The following is a 16,482-nucleotide window of genomic DNA, read 5'->3' as shown; positions in this document are numbered from 1 at the left end:
TGTGCCTGCTATGTAGCTATCTCCCATGACAAATAATGCAGCGTGAACACAGACTTGGAAAAAGCACGGATAATAATTGAACACGAGTGGTTTTGATCAGTAAGTAAAACAAACACCATGACCCTTTGTCAGAGCTCTACTCTCCGATTCTAAGGCGGAAAAGCAACATTAGAAGGTTTATTTATCAGGCTGCAGCTATAAAACCGCTCCAACTACCACCACATTTCTGAAAGGAAGAAAATCCAGTAAAAGGTTATTGGATTTTTGGGGATAACTCTGGTGATTTTGTGTTTATTTTTATCCCGGTAATATTGCCCCAGTCAAAAGATTTTAAGAAATAATCCCCCTGAAAATGAACATGAAACCATACAAAACAATGCTGAGTTAAACTACACACTTGTAATTCTCTCCATTTTTTTCTGCCTGAAGGACTGAAACCCAAAACACATTATCAGTGCCGACTAATAGTAAAAGCTACAGACTCCCAGTGCACTGCAGTGTGTAAAGACTTCCCTATATCACTGTTGGTCAGAGTAGGAAAGATGTTCAGAACATTCAAGTCATCTCTACAGACCAAAACAAGCGGAATGACTGTGGGGAAAGGGGCCTCTGCATGAAATATGACATGTTGGCGATGTTTGTCAACTAATAATCACAGGGAACACATGCCTGAGGGTTGGAGGTCTTTAAGTTGTTCCTAAATCGATGAGGGAAATGTTTAAGGTACTTACTTCTGCTTCAGTCTGATGTAGGCAGATGACAAATTATTCCATGCCTCAGCGTTCTGGAATTAAGACCAAAAAGCGAAATAAATAACATACATAGCATACATTCCGCTCCAGGATCCAGACAATATTTGCCATTTTTGAAGTACTAGCGTATTCGACAGTTTAGTACAAACCAGGAATCAAAGGACAGTGAAATATGCAAAATACTTTCTGAAAGAGAGTATAATTTAAATCAGATGTTCTTCCCCTAGAGTAGGGGATGGCAATTATTTAAGCTGGGGGACCACATGCCGAGCTTTGGTAAACTTCAGGGGTCACACACAATGTAGATTAAGTGTGTGGTACCACATGCTCCCCTCCTCACCTGCATGACCCCCTTTCTCTTACTCCATCCCCCCTCCTTTCTCACTCTCCCTCTCCTCCATTCCTGCCTGATGCAGTAGTAAAGTGGCGGCGATAGAGGGAGCCCACTGACGCGGTGAATATGGAAGTTGAGAAACTTTCAGTGGGCTTAGCTTCCATCTTAGGCCCCACCTGTGCCGCCGCTCTCTCTTCTGCCTCCGCTCTTGCAGATGAGGTGAGAGAGGGCGGGCCAAAGAGAATGGTTCGGTGGGCAGGATGTATGCCCATCCATGCCCTAAAGCAGGGCTGCGCAAACTGGAGGGCGCAGTGCTTACAGAGGTCCCGCACAGGTGGCTCAATCAGTGGCTCAGTCCAAGACTGCTCCACCTCTGCTGAAGTAGGGATATCCAGAAAACCTGACCTGTTGGTGGCTCTTGACGACTGAAATTGGCTAACCCTGATCTAAACCAGAATATGAATGGCTTTTATTATGGAGATCCTGGAGCAGAGAGAAGGATTTCTATTCATCTTACACCGAGTTGCATTAAGATGAAGGAATATTTCTTAGGGGGAAAATGATATATTTTGTAGCCAACAATCAGGGGCTATGCATGAAAGGGAGAGAATCTGCAAGGACATTATGGCAAGGATGTGGTATTTTATGCAGTAATATGAACTTTAAAAGAACTGTTTAGGTTGGATGAGCTTGCTAAAAAAGTATGGATTTGGGGCCACATGTGCACGGCCAGCCCTGGATTAGAAATTAAGTGTTTTTTTGCATGTTATGTATGTATAATAATAATTTTATTTCATATAGCGCTTTTCTTCCAAAGGGACACAAAGCGCTTCACAATTACAGTATAGTGCACTGTTCGCAGCACATAGGATTGTTACAGACACATTCCCTGGCCAGATGAGCTTACAATCTATGTTTTTCGTGCCTGAGACATAAGGAGATAAAGTGACATGCCCAAGGTCACAAGGAGCCGACACCGGGCTATGAACCGGTTCCCCCGATTCCAACTCGGTGTCATTGTTATCAGTCAGTGTCTTTACTTACTGAGCCGCATCTTCAGCCCTGCCGGCATAGGTATCACCAGCATTGCAGTCATGCTGTATTTCTACTGGTCACAACATGCAGCCTAATGCAATACCTGAAGAACTGGGATGCATCATTTATGTTTTGTGCATTAATATAAAGTAGCTTCTCGACATAAAGAGTCTTCATGTAGAAAGATTAGATATGTTGAAAAGGCTGCATCTTTGAAAAAACAGCCTTTGTTATATGAAGGGCACAGAATTAGGTGGGGTTGGAAAACCACTTAGAGAAAGTTACATACATACACATAATTACAGTTCTGCAAGGAAACTTTGAATTTGTAGATAAATACTTGGTTATAAGAGACGGCTCCAGGATTTAGGAGTCAAGCTGTTTATTGCGCACAGCATGTCTCTGCTCGCACAGCCAAGGAATGGCTATTGAGCATTAAATATCAGTTCCTTTAACTAATTATAGATTTAAACATGCAATCCCCTGTACTTCCTTTTGAAAAATGTTTTGCCACAATTTTTTTATTTTTTTTGCAGGGTCCTCTTAAATTTAGTATTTTAGAAAAAATAGCATGACTCAAAATTTCACCAATTTAACCAAAATGTTGCTAAATGTAGCTGTATTTTGACATAAATGTCAGTATATGAAGCGTCACACGTTAACTTTTAACGTCTGACAATTTATTTTGGCAAATTCCCACATCTTTACAGATTACCAACCTTATTAAATTTTTATTTTGCGCGTAGTCGCTTACGATTTTATTTCTAATTTAATGTAAAAGAGCAATTCATGTGCTTTTTTTTTTTTTAATTATATATTTTTCAATATAGGTTTGAAAAAGGGGACCTCCAGCGCTGAACCCCATTAATTTCCGCTCCGTGGACCCCCTGTTCCCGAGATACAGACCTGCAATGGGGGTGCCGGTATCTCTGCAAAGTTTAAAGACCCCGCGTCACACCGGCCAATAGGAAGACAAACCTGAAGATGTCACAGCTTTGAAACTAATGGGGTTCAGCTGCAGAGACTCCCTGCTCCAATAGTATGTAAAAAAAAAAAAAAAGTCTCATCTCAGATAAACTTCTTTGTGGTCTTCAATGACACCAAGTGAGAGGGGATTACCAGGCCTATTCATTTAGGTTTTTGGCTAATTTGGGGGGAATAAAAAATACCCCAAAGAACCATTGAGAAATATAAAAAGTAGAGGTGACCACAGATAGCCTATTATGGGAAAAGCTTTGAAAACGAAAAATAAAACACGCAGGGAGATGTGCCCTTAATTTTACATATCAGAGAAAGCCTGTGATACGCGAACACTGCTCATCAGGAAGTTGCTTAAATCTAAGAATAGTCTCTCTAAATACCCACATTCAATTGTTCTTAATTTTAGATTTTATTAACGCCACTTAAAAGTGCAAAGTCGGCCAGTTGAATTTCTTAAGCATTTCTGAATGGGAAACTGTTCGTCAATCAACGGTTTCCTTTACCCTTATCCCCACCCTGTCCTTATCAGATAACCAATAAAGATACGGGGTGAGGGATGACTCTGTAGTGAACAAGCGCTTGCTGATCACACAGTGACACAAAAGGGAGCAGCAAGAGGAAATCAACCCCCTCCCAAATCTAACTTTAACAAATAAACTAAAAATACATATACGTGTCAGATTTGGGTAAAACATTTATTTTAATTATCAGTTACTGTAATGGCACACAAGAGGTTAACATTGGTTACAAATTGCCTTAGAAAATACATGAATTGTTTTATGGCAGGGTGGACTGCTGTCCATGCCTAGTTTTATGAGCTGATCTAAGGATAAAGGATATCTGGATTTGAAAGTGGGGGGATTGAAATATGGCTGCCCTGACACTAGAATAAACAGGATCCTTTCAAATGTACCTTGAAAGGCATTCTTAACCAGAGGGTAGGGCTAAGAAGGTTTTCTCAAAATGTTTGTGAAGTTATTAAATATGGAACCCGGGTTTTCTATGTAGAATCTCTATCTGTTTTTCATGCAAAAACAGATGTTAGGTGGTCATTAACCCTGGTTACATATATAAGTCACATGTTCACAAGTGTGCTGTTCGTGACAGATGATATATTGGGACGGATTGAGGGGAGGTATTATTCATTTGAGGGTCCATGTATGGGGAAAAGTGAATCAGAGAGATAGCTGTGTGTGTAAAGCCTTGTCCCAAAATTCACAGGTTTTCTAAGGGAACTAACATACAGCTGCGGCCCCGCCTTTATCCTAATGCGGCCGTATCGGCACAACTCTGATAACCGCGGGCAGATGCCGTATTTTTTCCCCCCCGGAATATGTTCCGGTATTTTAGCGCTCGTAATATTAGCATTTTATAAGCGATGTCTGCAATACTGTAATACCGTCTAAAAACTCAGGGGGGCGTTCGCGAGCTGTTGTCTAATACTTTAGCAGTTCAACTTACAGTACGTCAGTACACAGTCTGCGTGTGCGCGCGCGCAGTAATTGTAAATTTGCATATTTATACATGCATGTGCAGTGCTATATGTCTCATTTGAACATTGTTGAAACGCATAGGCGTGTACTGTAACAGTATCACATTTCGGCATATACAGCGCTCTCCCCTCGCTCGCCCCCGCACACACACAGGCTAATTTACTACACTGCAGTATTTCAACTTCTTATCTTATCTACAGTACACCTCTCCCACACCATTCCTTTGAATGTGTGTCTTTCTGGTTTCAATCACATTCCTGCTTGCTAGCTGATGATTACTGCGCATGCGTCTATAACTTCAACACTGCTTGCTTGCGAAGTTCAAGTGAGTGACCAAAAAAAAAAAAAAAAATTTCTCTCGTCATTTTTTATTTTTATTTTCTCCACAAGCCTGCCTAAACCATCTTGATATTACGATATTCAATCTGTGCTGTAGCTTTTGACTGCGACACTGTGCGTTTGACTGCACATGGTTGATTTGTGTGGTTTTTATGTAATTGGGGGTGTGGGGATCAAATTATTATGATAACCTGCCTGTTGAAAATATGTCATATCTTTGAACTACAATACAGCTAATCCTTCATGGAGCTTTAGCCCCCTCCCTCCCGCAGACACACACAGGGCTCGCTCAAGGATTACAACCTCTTATCGACACCTCTCCAGAACCATTCCGTTTCTAAAGCTTGTCATTGTGCTTTTCAACCTCTCTCACATCATTCGTTAATTTTCCTATTGTTGGCTTTCCTTATGTTAATCTGATTATTTAACCAATTATTAAAAAGGTAACCAATTATTAAAACTGTATGTCTTCTTGAAGAATCCCCCCCACACACATTCACAGTGAATTTAAAGTTCAAAGAAATAAAATCTTAATGTAATTAAATATGTATTTTATCAGGAAAGAAACATACAAATAATCATTGAGAGAGGGGGGGGGGGGGGGATGAAAATTGAGGGCCGGTGGATAATCATGAATAATTCACATTGATAATAATAAAAACAGTAATACAAATTTTCCGTCTTTATCTTCTTCCTCATTCTGTGTAGTTCATTGAGAGGGGGGAGGTTTTGTGTAAATCATGACTGCTGTTTAGATACACTTAACTGTACACACAGTTCACAAACTTTACACATGATACCCCCCCCCCCCCCCTCTCCCCCAGTCCATCCTTTTTTTCTGAAAAGACAAGAAAAGAAAAAATTAGTGCAGTTATGTGCATACTGTATTATGGCATTGTGTACTGTATAGCTACTCCATATTGGACTACAGTATGCAGATAGTACTGTCAAACTAGTCTATACAGGAACTACTGTATACTGTAGCTACTGTTAAATACTTTGTAACCAGGTGGCTACTGCTGCTCTCTCAGGAAAGAAAAAATCTGTGCCATACTTACCTGTATCATACTGTACTTACAGTACCATACGACAGTACAGTACTATACCATACTACCTTCCTGATGCTTGCCCATTACGTGCGATCACAATGGGCAACACAGTCGCAATATGGTCAATATATTTATTGCATTGTTCCACGGTGAGTACATCGTTCCAAAAACTCATTATGCCTTGCGCCAACTCATCCTTTTTGGAGGGTTTCATGACTTTTCGGATATGGTCCTTCAGCTGATGCCAGACCATTTCGATAGGATTGAAGTCTGGCGATCTGTCATTGGAGGGGGAAAAAAAAGGACAATTAGTTAAAGATATACAATACACAGTAAAAACAGTGGGAAAAAATGAGACACGGTTACCACACTTACTCCGCTGGCATCTTCACCCAGTTGATACCGCGCTCAAGAATATGCGCTGTTGACGCGGTGTGCTTCGGATCGTTGTCCTGGTAGAAACGGTGACCATCTGGGAACTCACGTGTGATTTATTCTACAATCTCAGGCACAATTTGCTCTTGGAAAAAAGCTTTATTCATGATTCCAATAACAAGAAAAGAAAAGTGCTCAAAAAACTGCACACTAGTACAGTACAGTGCATAAGGCAAAAGCGTGTGACTTATTTTACCTTCAAAGATGACAATGCATCCTAGTCCACGCCTAGAGATGGCACCCCACACATGCATCTTCACTGGGTGTTTTGGACGCGGCTTCATATATATGCGACCTTTTTTGTGGAATGCAAAGGTGGCAAATCTCTCCTGCGAAACAGTAGACTCGTCAGTGAAGATGCAATCCTGGAAAGTTTCTCCACTGTCGATCCATGCCTGGGCCTGGACCACTCTCTTGATCTTGTTAACATCCCTTATCATAGGGTACGCTCTGTAATGACAAGGAATAATTTTATAGGTAGTACAGTTTCTTAAACAACACTTTAACCTCCTGTACTGTCCAGTACAAACCTCACACGTCCATATTTCCATCCAATTCTGCGTCTCATCTTCTTTATCCTGGTCTTGGATACAGTGAGATTGTGATTTTGCAGCAGAGTGCATTTGACCCTTAAGGCACTCTTCTCATCATTCTCTTCACTTATTTTGTCGACCAGAAGTGTTGTCTCCCTACAGTGTACAGAAAAACAACAATCCCTTAAGTTACAGTGCAGTAGGCCACAAGTACAGCACATAATTTACAGTAAACAATTATAGATGCAGCAATATAAACAATAATAGATATACTGTATTATATAGTTATATAAATATACTTACGCGTTAGTTACCGTTGGTGTCCTCGTGCGTTGTTTGGTTTTTCCGTGTGCATGATAGCACACGGTGGTTGATGGCACAACGAGGCCAGAAGCAGCTAACCAGCGTTGGATATCTGCAATTCGTTGTCCGCTCGTGTACATCTCCTTAAATCTCATGCCGAGATCCTTTGAAATCTTTTTAACAGGCATAGCTGCGAGTAGAAAGAAATACAAGTACAAGAATGTATATTCAATGTTTAGTCGATGTGTATTCAAATTGCAGTGAATCCACAAAATGGATAGTATATTTATACGTTAATGACTCACATTAGAGTACGCCCACTTTTAACACCTGTACCTCGTCGCCATGCATAAAAGGTTACACACTTTGCACAGCCCACGACTCGATGATCTGTATCTGAACTTGACCTTGTCCAGAAACTGCATTGTGCCATCTGCTTCCATGGATCAACCCCGATTCTACGGACGCAGGAAGCCACTTGACTCTGCCGTGCCTATCACACAGAAAAAGCGAAAGGCGGCAGCCGTTTCCAAGCCAAGGCCAAAGCGACAGGCTAAGGCTAATAAAGAAAACCTTCTGCTTACCCCAAAGGCTAAGGGTTTTAATACACGTAAGCCTTATTATGTCAAGAAGAAATTCGGTGATGTACACTCAAGGCAAAACAAATGGCAGCCAACCCATCGAACCCGCAGGCCACTTCCTCGATTACGCTTCGACGTCTCTGCCGCTGCTCTCCCGGAAATCTACAGCCCATCTTCTCCACTGCTCGTCCACGACGCTGCCGCCGCTCTCCCGGAAACCCACAGCCCATCTTCTCCACTACTCTTCGACGACGCTGCCGCTGGTCTCCCGGAAATCCACGGGTCACTTTCTCCATTACGCTTAGACGACGCTGCCGCTTCTCGCCTGGAAATCCACAGGTCACTTTCTCCATCCTTCTTCGACGACGCTGCCGCTTCTCTCCAGGGAACCCCCATCTCATCCTCCTTAGCACCCATCCACCCAGATCTCCACAGCACCCCATGCACAAGAACCAGCTCGTTAGACCGCATGCTGAATGGGTTAAGTGTCGATATCCCCGGGAACTCTACTATGCGGGTAAAGATAGATCTTCTTTTAGAGACCATGCTAAATATGGATCAACGGATGGAGAAGATGGATCAACGGATGTAGAAGATGGATCAACGGATGGAGAAGATAGAGACTGACATAGCGGGGATACATAATTTGCTCGGTGTTCATGCCCCTGTATCCCCGACGCCGGACCAGGAGGGTGGCATGGATGTGATGAATGGGACCTTCGACCACCTTCCAACACCAAGTGCACCCCCTCCACCAGAAGAATTTGTGTACATGTATGCCGTTGACGAGGAGGATAACATGACAACCCCGTCAAGACCACGCCAGGAGACAACACGGCGACCAAGACAGGAGGAAAGCTTCCTCCCTGACTACCTACCCTCGCCCGCCACCACAAGCACACCCGCTCCCAGAAGCACACCCGCTCCCAGAAGCACACCCACTCCCAGAATCCAACCTACATACGCTTGCATTGATACGGTGCCCGACATCATCCTGCGCGAGGGATCAGGGAAAAGTATAGTGTGATGAGTGCCGATTTACCCCAGAAGTATGGCATGTTAATTTTTAAGCACCACGTGTCCTACTTGGTGTACTGCGGGTGGGCCAAAAATGTAAACTACGAAGGAAATCGCGAAAAAAGGGCGCTTCCTGAAAATTTAAGAAGGGCTATTGTGGAGGAATTGCGGCGCTATTTTTCAATTTCAGATCCTTTAATGAAAATCGTTCGAGACTTCATTAATGGCATTTTGCGTCATACAAGGCATCGGCCCTGGAAGGACAATCTGGTGGGGATCGAATTTGCGTGACTGTTCAACTGTTGTTTATTTTTTGACTTGTTGCTTGTTTTAACTTGTATTAATAAAGAAATGTTTTTACTTACACAAGACCTGTACAACTCCAGTCCTCGAGGGCCGCAAACAGGCCTGGTTTTCAGAATAAAACCGGACCTGTTTGCGGCCCTCGAGGACTGGAGTAGTGCAGGCCTGACTTACTGTACTGTACACCATCCTACTGTAAATATTTTGACTTTCTGTACTGTAATAAAGGAGATAGAACATATACAGACCAGCGCCCAAAAGAGTCCATAGTCCCTAATAGAGTCCAAACAGATGGAGGGGGAGAAAATCCAAATGGTCCAAACACTGGAAGATCTCCAATCTGGGGGTCCGTGACATAGGGACAGAAACAAAGGAAAATAATAGTGTAATATGTAATGTTTAAATTGGACAAACAACATGAAACATTTAACAAAAAACATACATTAAACAAACAAGCTGAAAGTAAAATAACTATTTAATAAAACAAACGGAGCCTGCTGCAGCGAGTCATCAAGGGGTTAAAACCCAAAACCCTACTTACAGCAGGACTGGAAAAAACAAGCGTGTATAACCAAGTGGGGCAGACGCTGGCAGCAGTAAGGGTCCTCGCGGGCTCCCCGATGTGTGGTGTATGTCCCTCTAACTTTGAAGCACTCTCCAAGATGGACGCCGAGTAAGGGAAATCCACACACTCCTGCATGCAAGCACAACAGCCTCTCTCGCGATATCTCGATGACGCTGCTTCCTGCTTCACTTCATCACACATGCGTGTGTGGACCCTTACTGCTGCCGGCGTCTGCCCTACTTGGTTATACACGCTTGTTTTTTCCAGTATATGCATATACGTTTCAAGAAGGTTCCAATGCGCATGCGCCTAGCTTTCCACCAATTGTGCAGTATCTACTGTAGAAGCTGCTCAGCCAATGATATTGCTTACAGGAGAATCGCTTGACTGTGCATTGATATTTCAAAAACAGAATAAAATACGGCAACATTACTCACCATAGATTTTGCCAAATCAGCTGGCGCCGAGCCACTGCCAGTCCCGTATTCTTGATTATACACGTAGTTGACAGGTGCCAGCTGATGAGGCTGGAAATCACTTTGGTACATGCAAGCTTGCTGGAATCTGTACGCGAAATCTGGCTCAGGCTGCAGGTATCCGGACGGGGACAGACAGCAAGGGTTGCCGGTCACCAGGTTTTCACTGACGGTCGGACCGTTATTGGATGCTGGCGCATTGCTTGCCAGCGACTGACGTTTCTTAGATGGTTTTAACATGACCTTTTGCCTTTTGAAGTCTCCATGATCAAAGATAGGGGAAAAATCTGGTGATACACACCAATACCCTCCAATAACACCGGGAACAATACGAAAAAAACACGGATCGATGCATAACTTTTTCTTTATTGCACGCTTCCACACATGAGCATCTGGTGAAAATTTGTAAAAGTCCTAGTTTTCGATAAAATACTGATACATTTGACCAACTGTTGCCATCTTATCTGTTGCATTAATCGCGGCCCATATTAAATAAGCGTACGTTCTGTCGGGTTTTTGGAACACAGACTGCGGTGGTGCCCTCATGTCGGGACTCTCAGGACAATAAAACACCAGACACTGTGCATATATTTTTTTATATGAAAAGTCTAAATTGATACATTATTGTAACTTCTTCAGTACCAAGGCCAATTTACAATGGACCACTGTGGTATTTTTTTAAACACCTGCAAGTCGACACATTACTGGAGCGCATGCGCATTACAATTCATGAATATCTGCCACCTGGCTAAGAATTGCAACCAATTAAATCCGAACCATTATCAATAAACACATCAATAAACACATCAACCGCCAAACCACATTGGTGAAGTGATCCTTTCCAGCCTGTGAAACACATTCCCATTTTAGCCTGAGGAAGTCTGGAGACTGTGCTTTTTTACTACAGTATATGTAAAATGACCAATCTAGACTTTTGAAGCGTTTGGGTATAATCTGCAAATACAGTAAATGTATTTGAGGCCTACAACTACTCTATTTTATGCATATGGATGTTCTTTTTGCATTGATAGTTCTCAAGTTAGTCATTTTATTCTCTAAGCTAAAATGCATTCCATCAATTTTTTTTAAAAGCTGCAGACCAAATAATTTTTGTTTTTTTTAATAAATCAGTTCTGTACTATACAAAAAAGACACAAGTCTCAAAAATGAGCACTCAAAAAATCCCCCAAAAATAATACTTTAATGTCCTCAATTGTAACAAACTAAAACATAATAAAAACACAAAGCAGAACCCTGAAATAGACAAAGTGACTACATATAATATATGGCCCATACAGAAAGTCTAAACCTATACACAAATATCAGGCTAATGCAAGAAAAGTGTCGGGTGAGATCCCAGGGAAACTAGTTCCCTGGATCAGCAAGACCGGCCAGCCACAATGTAAACCAAAAGACCTAAGGGACACACTAATAAATACACTGATATCATACACATATAAACCACACACACTGCAAGATGGAAACCGTAAAGGTAAAGCTAACCCACCGTGGTGGGAAGTGTGCAGAAATCTAGGAATAATGTGTGAAGATGGATTAATCCGTTTGAAAAAAATAACACAAAGAAATCCAAGTGTCACCAAAAAAATCCTAACATAAAAATGAGCAAATGTCCAAATGTATCCAGGATAACATGAAGTCTTAGATAAACGAATAGCATGTAAAGTCCATCAGATGTAGCATAGGGGATAAAGAGAAAATGGTATACTCGTCCCCCCTTGAAATGAAAAGTGCAGTAGTATAACTCAAAATGCCAGACAGAAATTTCCGCCAGATTTCAGAATCCGTTTTGTTGTGAGTCCCAAAGTCAGCAGAGGAGTATGTGTCACAAAATGAAGTCTCAGGGTCACTGCAGCAGCTCCCACTCTACACGTGTTTCACCTTGCGGCTTCTTCACGGAGTGTGGAGACTGCTGGAGTAGACTCACTATTTAAAAGAAAGTTCAGGATTAGAGACAGCTGTCCCCAGCATAATATCAATAGCTATTGGCTGGAGAATCAGAAGAAGAGGGAGGCTTGTATCTCTGCCCAGCTGTCTGCTATTTACACAGATCAGCAGCCCCGACGGTATCCATAGACGCATCTCTATCTGCGTGATGCACGTACACCTCCGCATGGCGTCATGACGTCATAACAGGATTATCCAATCAGGAGAGTTGCTCTTCGATTCATAGTAATATGGGGAGGCTGTTCAGCACCACAGATCATCTGCTAAAGCCACTCGGTCTCGATCGGTGGTAGTAAGCATTAACCCATGCCGCGATGATCAGGAATGTAGATCGAATCCTAAGGATGTCATTCTGGAAATGCAGTATAATCGGATCTATGGCAGGATCCCTCACTGGTGACATAGTGGACTATGTAGCATTTTTTTCCCCAAAAAAATCTCTGAATTACATTTTGAATATTACAGTATAGTGTAACAATCCTTTTTTGTTTCTATAGCAACCATTTACAAAGTCACACTGACTGCAGAATACTCCTCTGCAGTCGTTTAGTGAAGCCCCGAGCCGAATTTCGCCGATCAATCACAGGTGAATGGATCGATTGGTAACTTAGCTAATTACTTTATATATATATATTTGGACTGTTGATTTCATCACATTTGATATAAACATAAAATTCCAAATATATATTTATTGGCTATATGCTAACGGTGGTGGTTTTTGTCACCTTTTTCACCCACCATAACTTAAATAATGTGTGTGTGTATACATGCACACATGTATATACCCACACACACATATATATGCAAATACAAGAAAAATGCCTGGTACAGATTGAATGGGCAAGAGTACTATACTGTAGTTAGTGAGTAAGCTCATATATAACAGCCACTAACGGTGCATATATATATATATATATATATATTGTGACAAACGCCCCTCTTTTGTAGTGCTGACGTCTGTCTGGGTTCTTCCCGACACAGTCTTCTAGGGTTATTTAATACAAAAACAGGATCATGCAAAGTATTAAGCTGCTTAACTCAGGCTTCTGCCTGCTTTATTTTCATCCAAGTAAGGTACTGCAGCTTTAACATGTGTAAGTTAGAGGTACTCAGATACTTTCATTCAGCAGTTCACTCATTTCATTGTTACAGTATTTCCCACACTTATTTCAAGTAAAAAGAAACCAAATTATATAAACAAAATCCTATCCCTTTCAGGGATCTAACTACACATCAAAATCAGTCTCTCTAACAGCTGCTGGCCAACTAAACTGGTTCCCCAGCTTAAAACAATGCTCTCTCATTTAGGGTCACAAGATACAGCACAGTCTTTTAGCAACAGCAGTAACCATTTGTTTGTCTTATCTGTTTGGGGTGTCCAGGCAAATCCTCTGGTACTGTGATACGTGGAGAGGCCGTCAACCTCGATACTGGATGCAGGAGAGTAGCGACACCCCCAGCCCCCAGGCTCCAAGGAGAGAGAGTGAAATGCAAAACCTCTCTGCTCTAAATACCTGTGCATGTGATTAGAAGAGCAGGTGAGGGAGAACTAGAGCCATTGTAATCTGTGGTCTGGATTTTCCATCCAGCTGCCTGAGTTAATGTGAAGCTGTGGAACGGATCATTTTTAGCTATTCCTGCACTTTCTGCTCTAAAATGGGGCAGAAAGCTGCCTAACATCTTTGGACTATGTCACATATCCCCCTCCCCAGCTCACACCTACTGGGGTGAGCGGCCATGGACCTCACTGGGGTGAGCGTCCTACCTGAAATACTTGAGCTAACTCCTCAGTACAACATTAAGTATTCACATGATACGAATATGAACTTCATTATAAATTTACCAACCGAAAAGGGCATTTTTTTTTTTTTTCATATTGTAAGCTACCAATATTTTTTCTCTTATACTACAGCCTTGTAATCTTAAGGGCCATCAACCCTGTATATTAATTTGTAGTTTAGCTACATTTTCAACACAGAGAACCAATATAACATTGTAATATTGACAAAATGCTTATTTGCATAGTTAAGTGTCCGTGACATAGTCCACACGTGTAATAAAAAAAATAAATCGGTCAGTTCCCCAAAACATTTTTTTTTTGACTTCCAGTCTATTGCATCCTTTGACTTTATTTCATAGCCCGCTGCAACCTGCAAATGACTGGACTGTATCTTTAGCTTCTGATGAGACCCTTGGACCAGATTCTCCTTGGCTCCACAGTGTGGTCCAGATTGGTGAGATATGGAACTATTCAGGCGCCGTGTTAACCTTCGTTGTTTTTTCTTTTCAATCTTTGATTTCCCTTTTGTGGCCATTACCAGGCCTTTGGGTTTTGGAGACCTAGTTGCCTCTGTACAAACGTAGTCCATATTAACCATGTCATCAGGATCTGTCAACAAGTTTGTGTTTTCAGGAACTGCCACCCACTTGGCTAAAACATCTTCTGTGTTGTCCTGGGTGTGTCCACTAGTTTGATAATCTTCTGGACAACGTAAATGAAATTGAGGATCTGGATTTTTGAATTCCAGATCAGGGAGTATATTCTCAGGAGGGTGCCTATCTGTTTCTTGAATAACAGCAGCACAATCAAAGTCAATTCTTTCTCCTTCCTCTTTGTCATCAGTGAGGGCATTGAGTTTACTTTCCCTGGTCTCCTTTTGTGACCGTGTCTCTTTTAGCCTTGGAATCTCTTTCTCCAACTTCATCTTTATAGCAAATCGTAATATTGCAACAGCATTAAAGATACACGTATAGGAACGTACCGCTTGCTTGGTTAGGAGGTAGGATTGATAGCCCGACTGAACCACTTTAGCCGCTTCTCCCATGTCCGTCATCTGTTTCAGAGCGAGGTTTAACTCTGTTTCATTTTCTCTATTCTTGACCTGCAGCTGCAGGTGCTCCTCCCGGGTCTTGTCCAGCTCCAGCTGCAGCCGGGCCCCCTCATTTGCCGTGTGGTCCAGCTGCTTGTAGATATCGGCCATCTCGCTTTTATAGCGCAGTGTCAGGCAAACCACCTGACGGACGGACACCTCCTCTCTCTTGGCGCACTGTATCTCGCGCTCAGCCATCTGCTTCTGCAGCTCTCCAACCTGATCGTGCCAGACCTCCCTCAGGGTCTTCACCTCTTTCTGGTGCTTGCTCTGGGTTTGCATCAGCGCCTCCATTTTTTGGAGCTCTGCAGATTGTGTCGCCTGGATCGCCGCTGATTCTGTATTCTGCAGTGCTTCCTGCATTTCTAACTTTTCCTGGATCAATTGCTTCTCCACTTTTTCTGCTTGGTGAAGTTTCTCATCACCTTCACTGATCTGGTCAGTCAAGTCTGAATTTTTCTGTGTCAGACTTACATTCTCTCTTTTTACAGTCTCTAAATTACTCAGGGTATTCTCATAGGTTTCCTTCAATGTACACAGCTCTGTGCTGCGAGCGTAGACCTCATGGCGTGAGAGTTCCAGCTCTGCTTTAAGCGCGCTAGCCTCTTGCCGAGAAACCCCCAACTCTGTGATGAAGTTTTGCACATCTTTCTGGGACATCTCATAGCATAGTTTCCAGTCAGTTCTTGTTTTCTTTGATTCGCTTGGCTCTCTGCCTATGATGGTAGCAGTAGCCTTTGTCATCTCTAGGCGTGTCGTCATTCCTGGGACGATTGCGCCAGGCCCTATGGGCTGTTGCTCATCTCGGCGCCTTTCTGACGCATGTCCTGACAGTGCAGGTTCAAGTGGCTCGGTCACTTCCCCTGTGACTTGAGGAACAGTTTTCTTTCTTTTTGCTTTATTAGCTCCAGAGATATCAGTGGTCCTGGGCACACACTCACTGTTATCAGCTTCCACATCTTGCTTGCACTCACAGGGCATTGCTTGATTTTGCAGCTGTTTGTCTTTGAAAATTTTGGGGCACACATCTTCCATGTGACCTACTTCACGACAGGCCCAGCATACTAAATTCATCTGTGGGTACGGCTCTCCTCCAGGGTCGTGATCATAGTATGGCCTGAAGGGACACTGTTTTGTATGGTTACGTACATTACACAACAAACATTTCACGTCTGCCATTTTAGAAACCCGGCAGGGACAATTGCTAGCTGCAATTTCACTCACTTCAGCAACTTACATACAGCACTTGCTAGCTGCAAATTCACTCACTTCAGCAAAAGGCATTAGCTTTACAAACAGCACTTGCTAGATGCAAAAAAAAAATTTTTTCTTCAGCAAAACATTTTGGTTTTCTGTTTGGGTTCAGGGTGCTATTGCATCCACACTTCGCACATTCTCTGTGTATGCTAGAAGCACAACTGATATACACAGTGGAACAGACTTCACTCATA

General features: G+C 42.5%; 1 protein-coding gene across 1 annotated transcript in view; it reads right to left on the bottom strand.

Moving 5' to 3' along the window:
• The window catches only part of TTC27 (tetratricopeptide repeat domain 27), a 401,980-nt gene that overhangs the window by 44,837 nt on the left and 340,661 nt on the right, over window positions 1-16,482 (bottom strand). Inside the window, exon 13 of the mRNA XM_075594976.1 lies at window positions 732-784. Within this exon, the coding sequence (XP_075451091.1) occupies window positions 732-784 (53 nt within the window). The remainder of the gene's footprint in view (window positions 1-731; window positions 785-16,482) is intronic.

Source organism: Ascaphus truei, chromosome 4 (genome assembly GCF_040206685.1).
Source record: "Ascaphus truei isolate aAscTru1 chromosome 4, aAscTru1.hap1, whole genome shotgun sequence".
NCBI classification, from domain to species: domain Eukaryota; kingdom Metazoa; phylum Chordata; class Amphibia; order Anura; family Ascaphidae; genus Ascaphus; species Ascaphus truei.
Note: the sequence above shows the minus strand (reverse complement) of the source record. Positions and strands in the feature narration are given on the sequence as shown.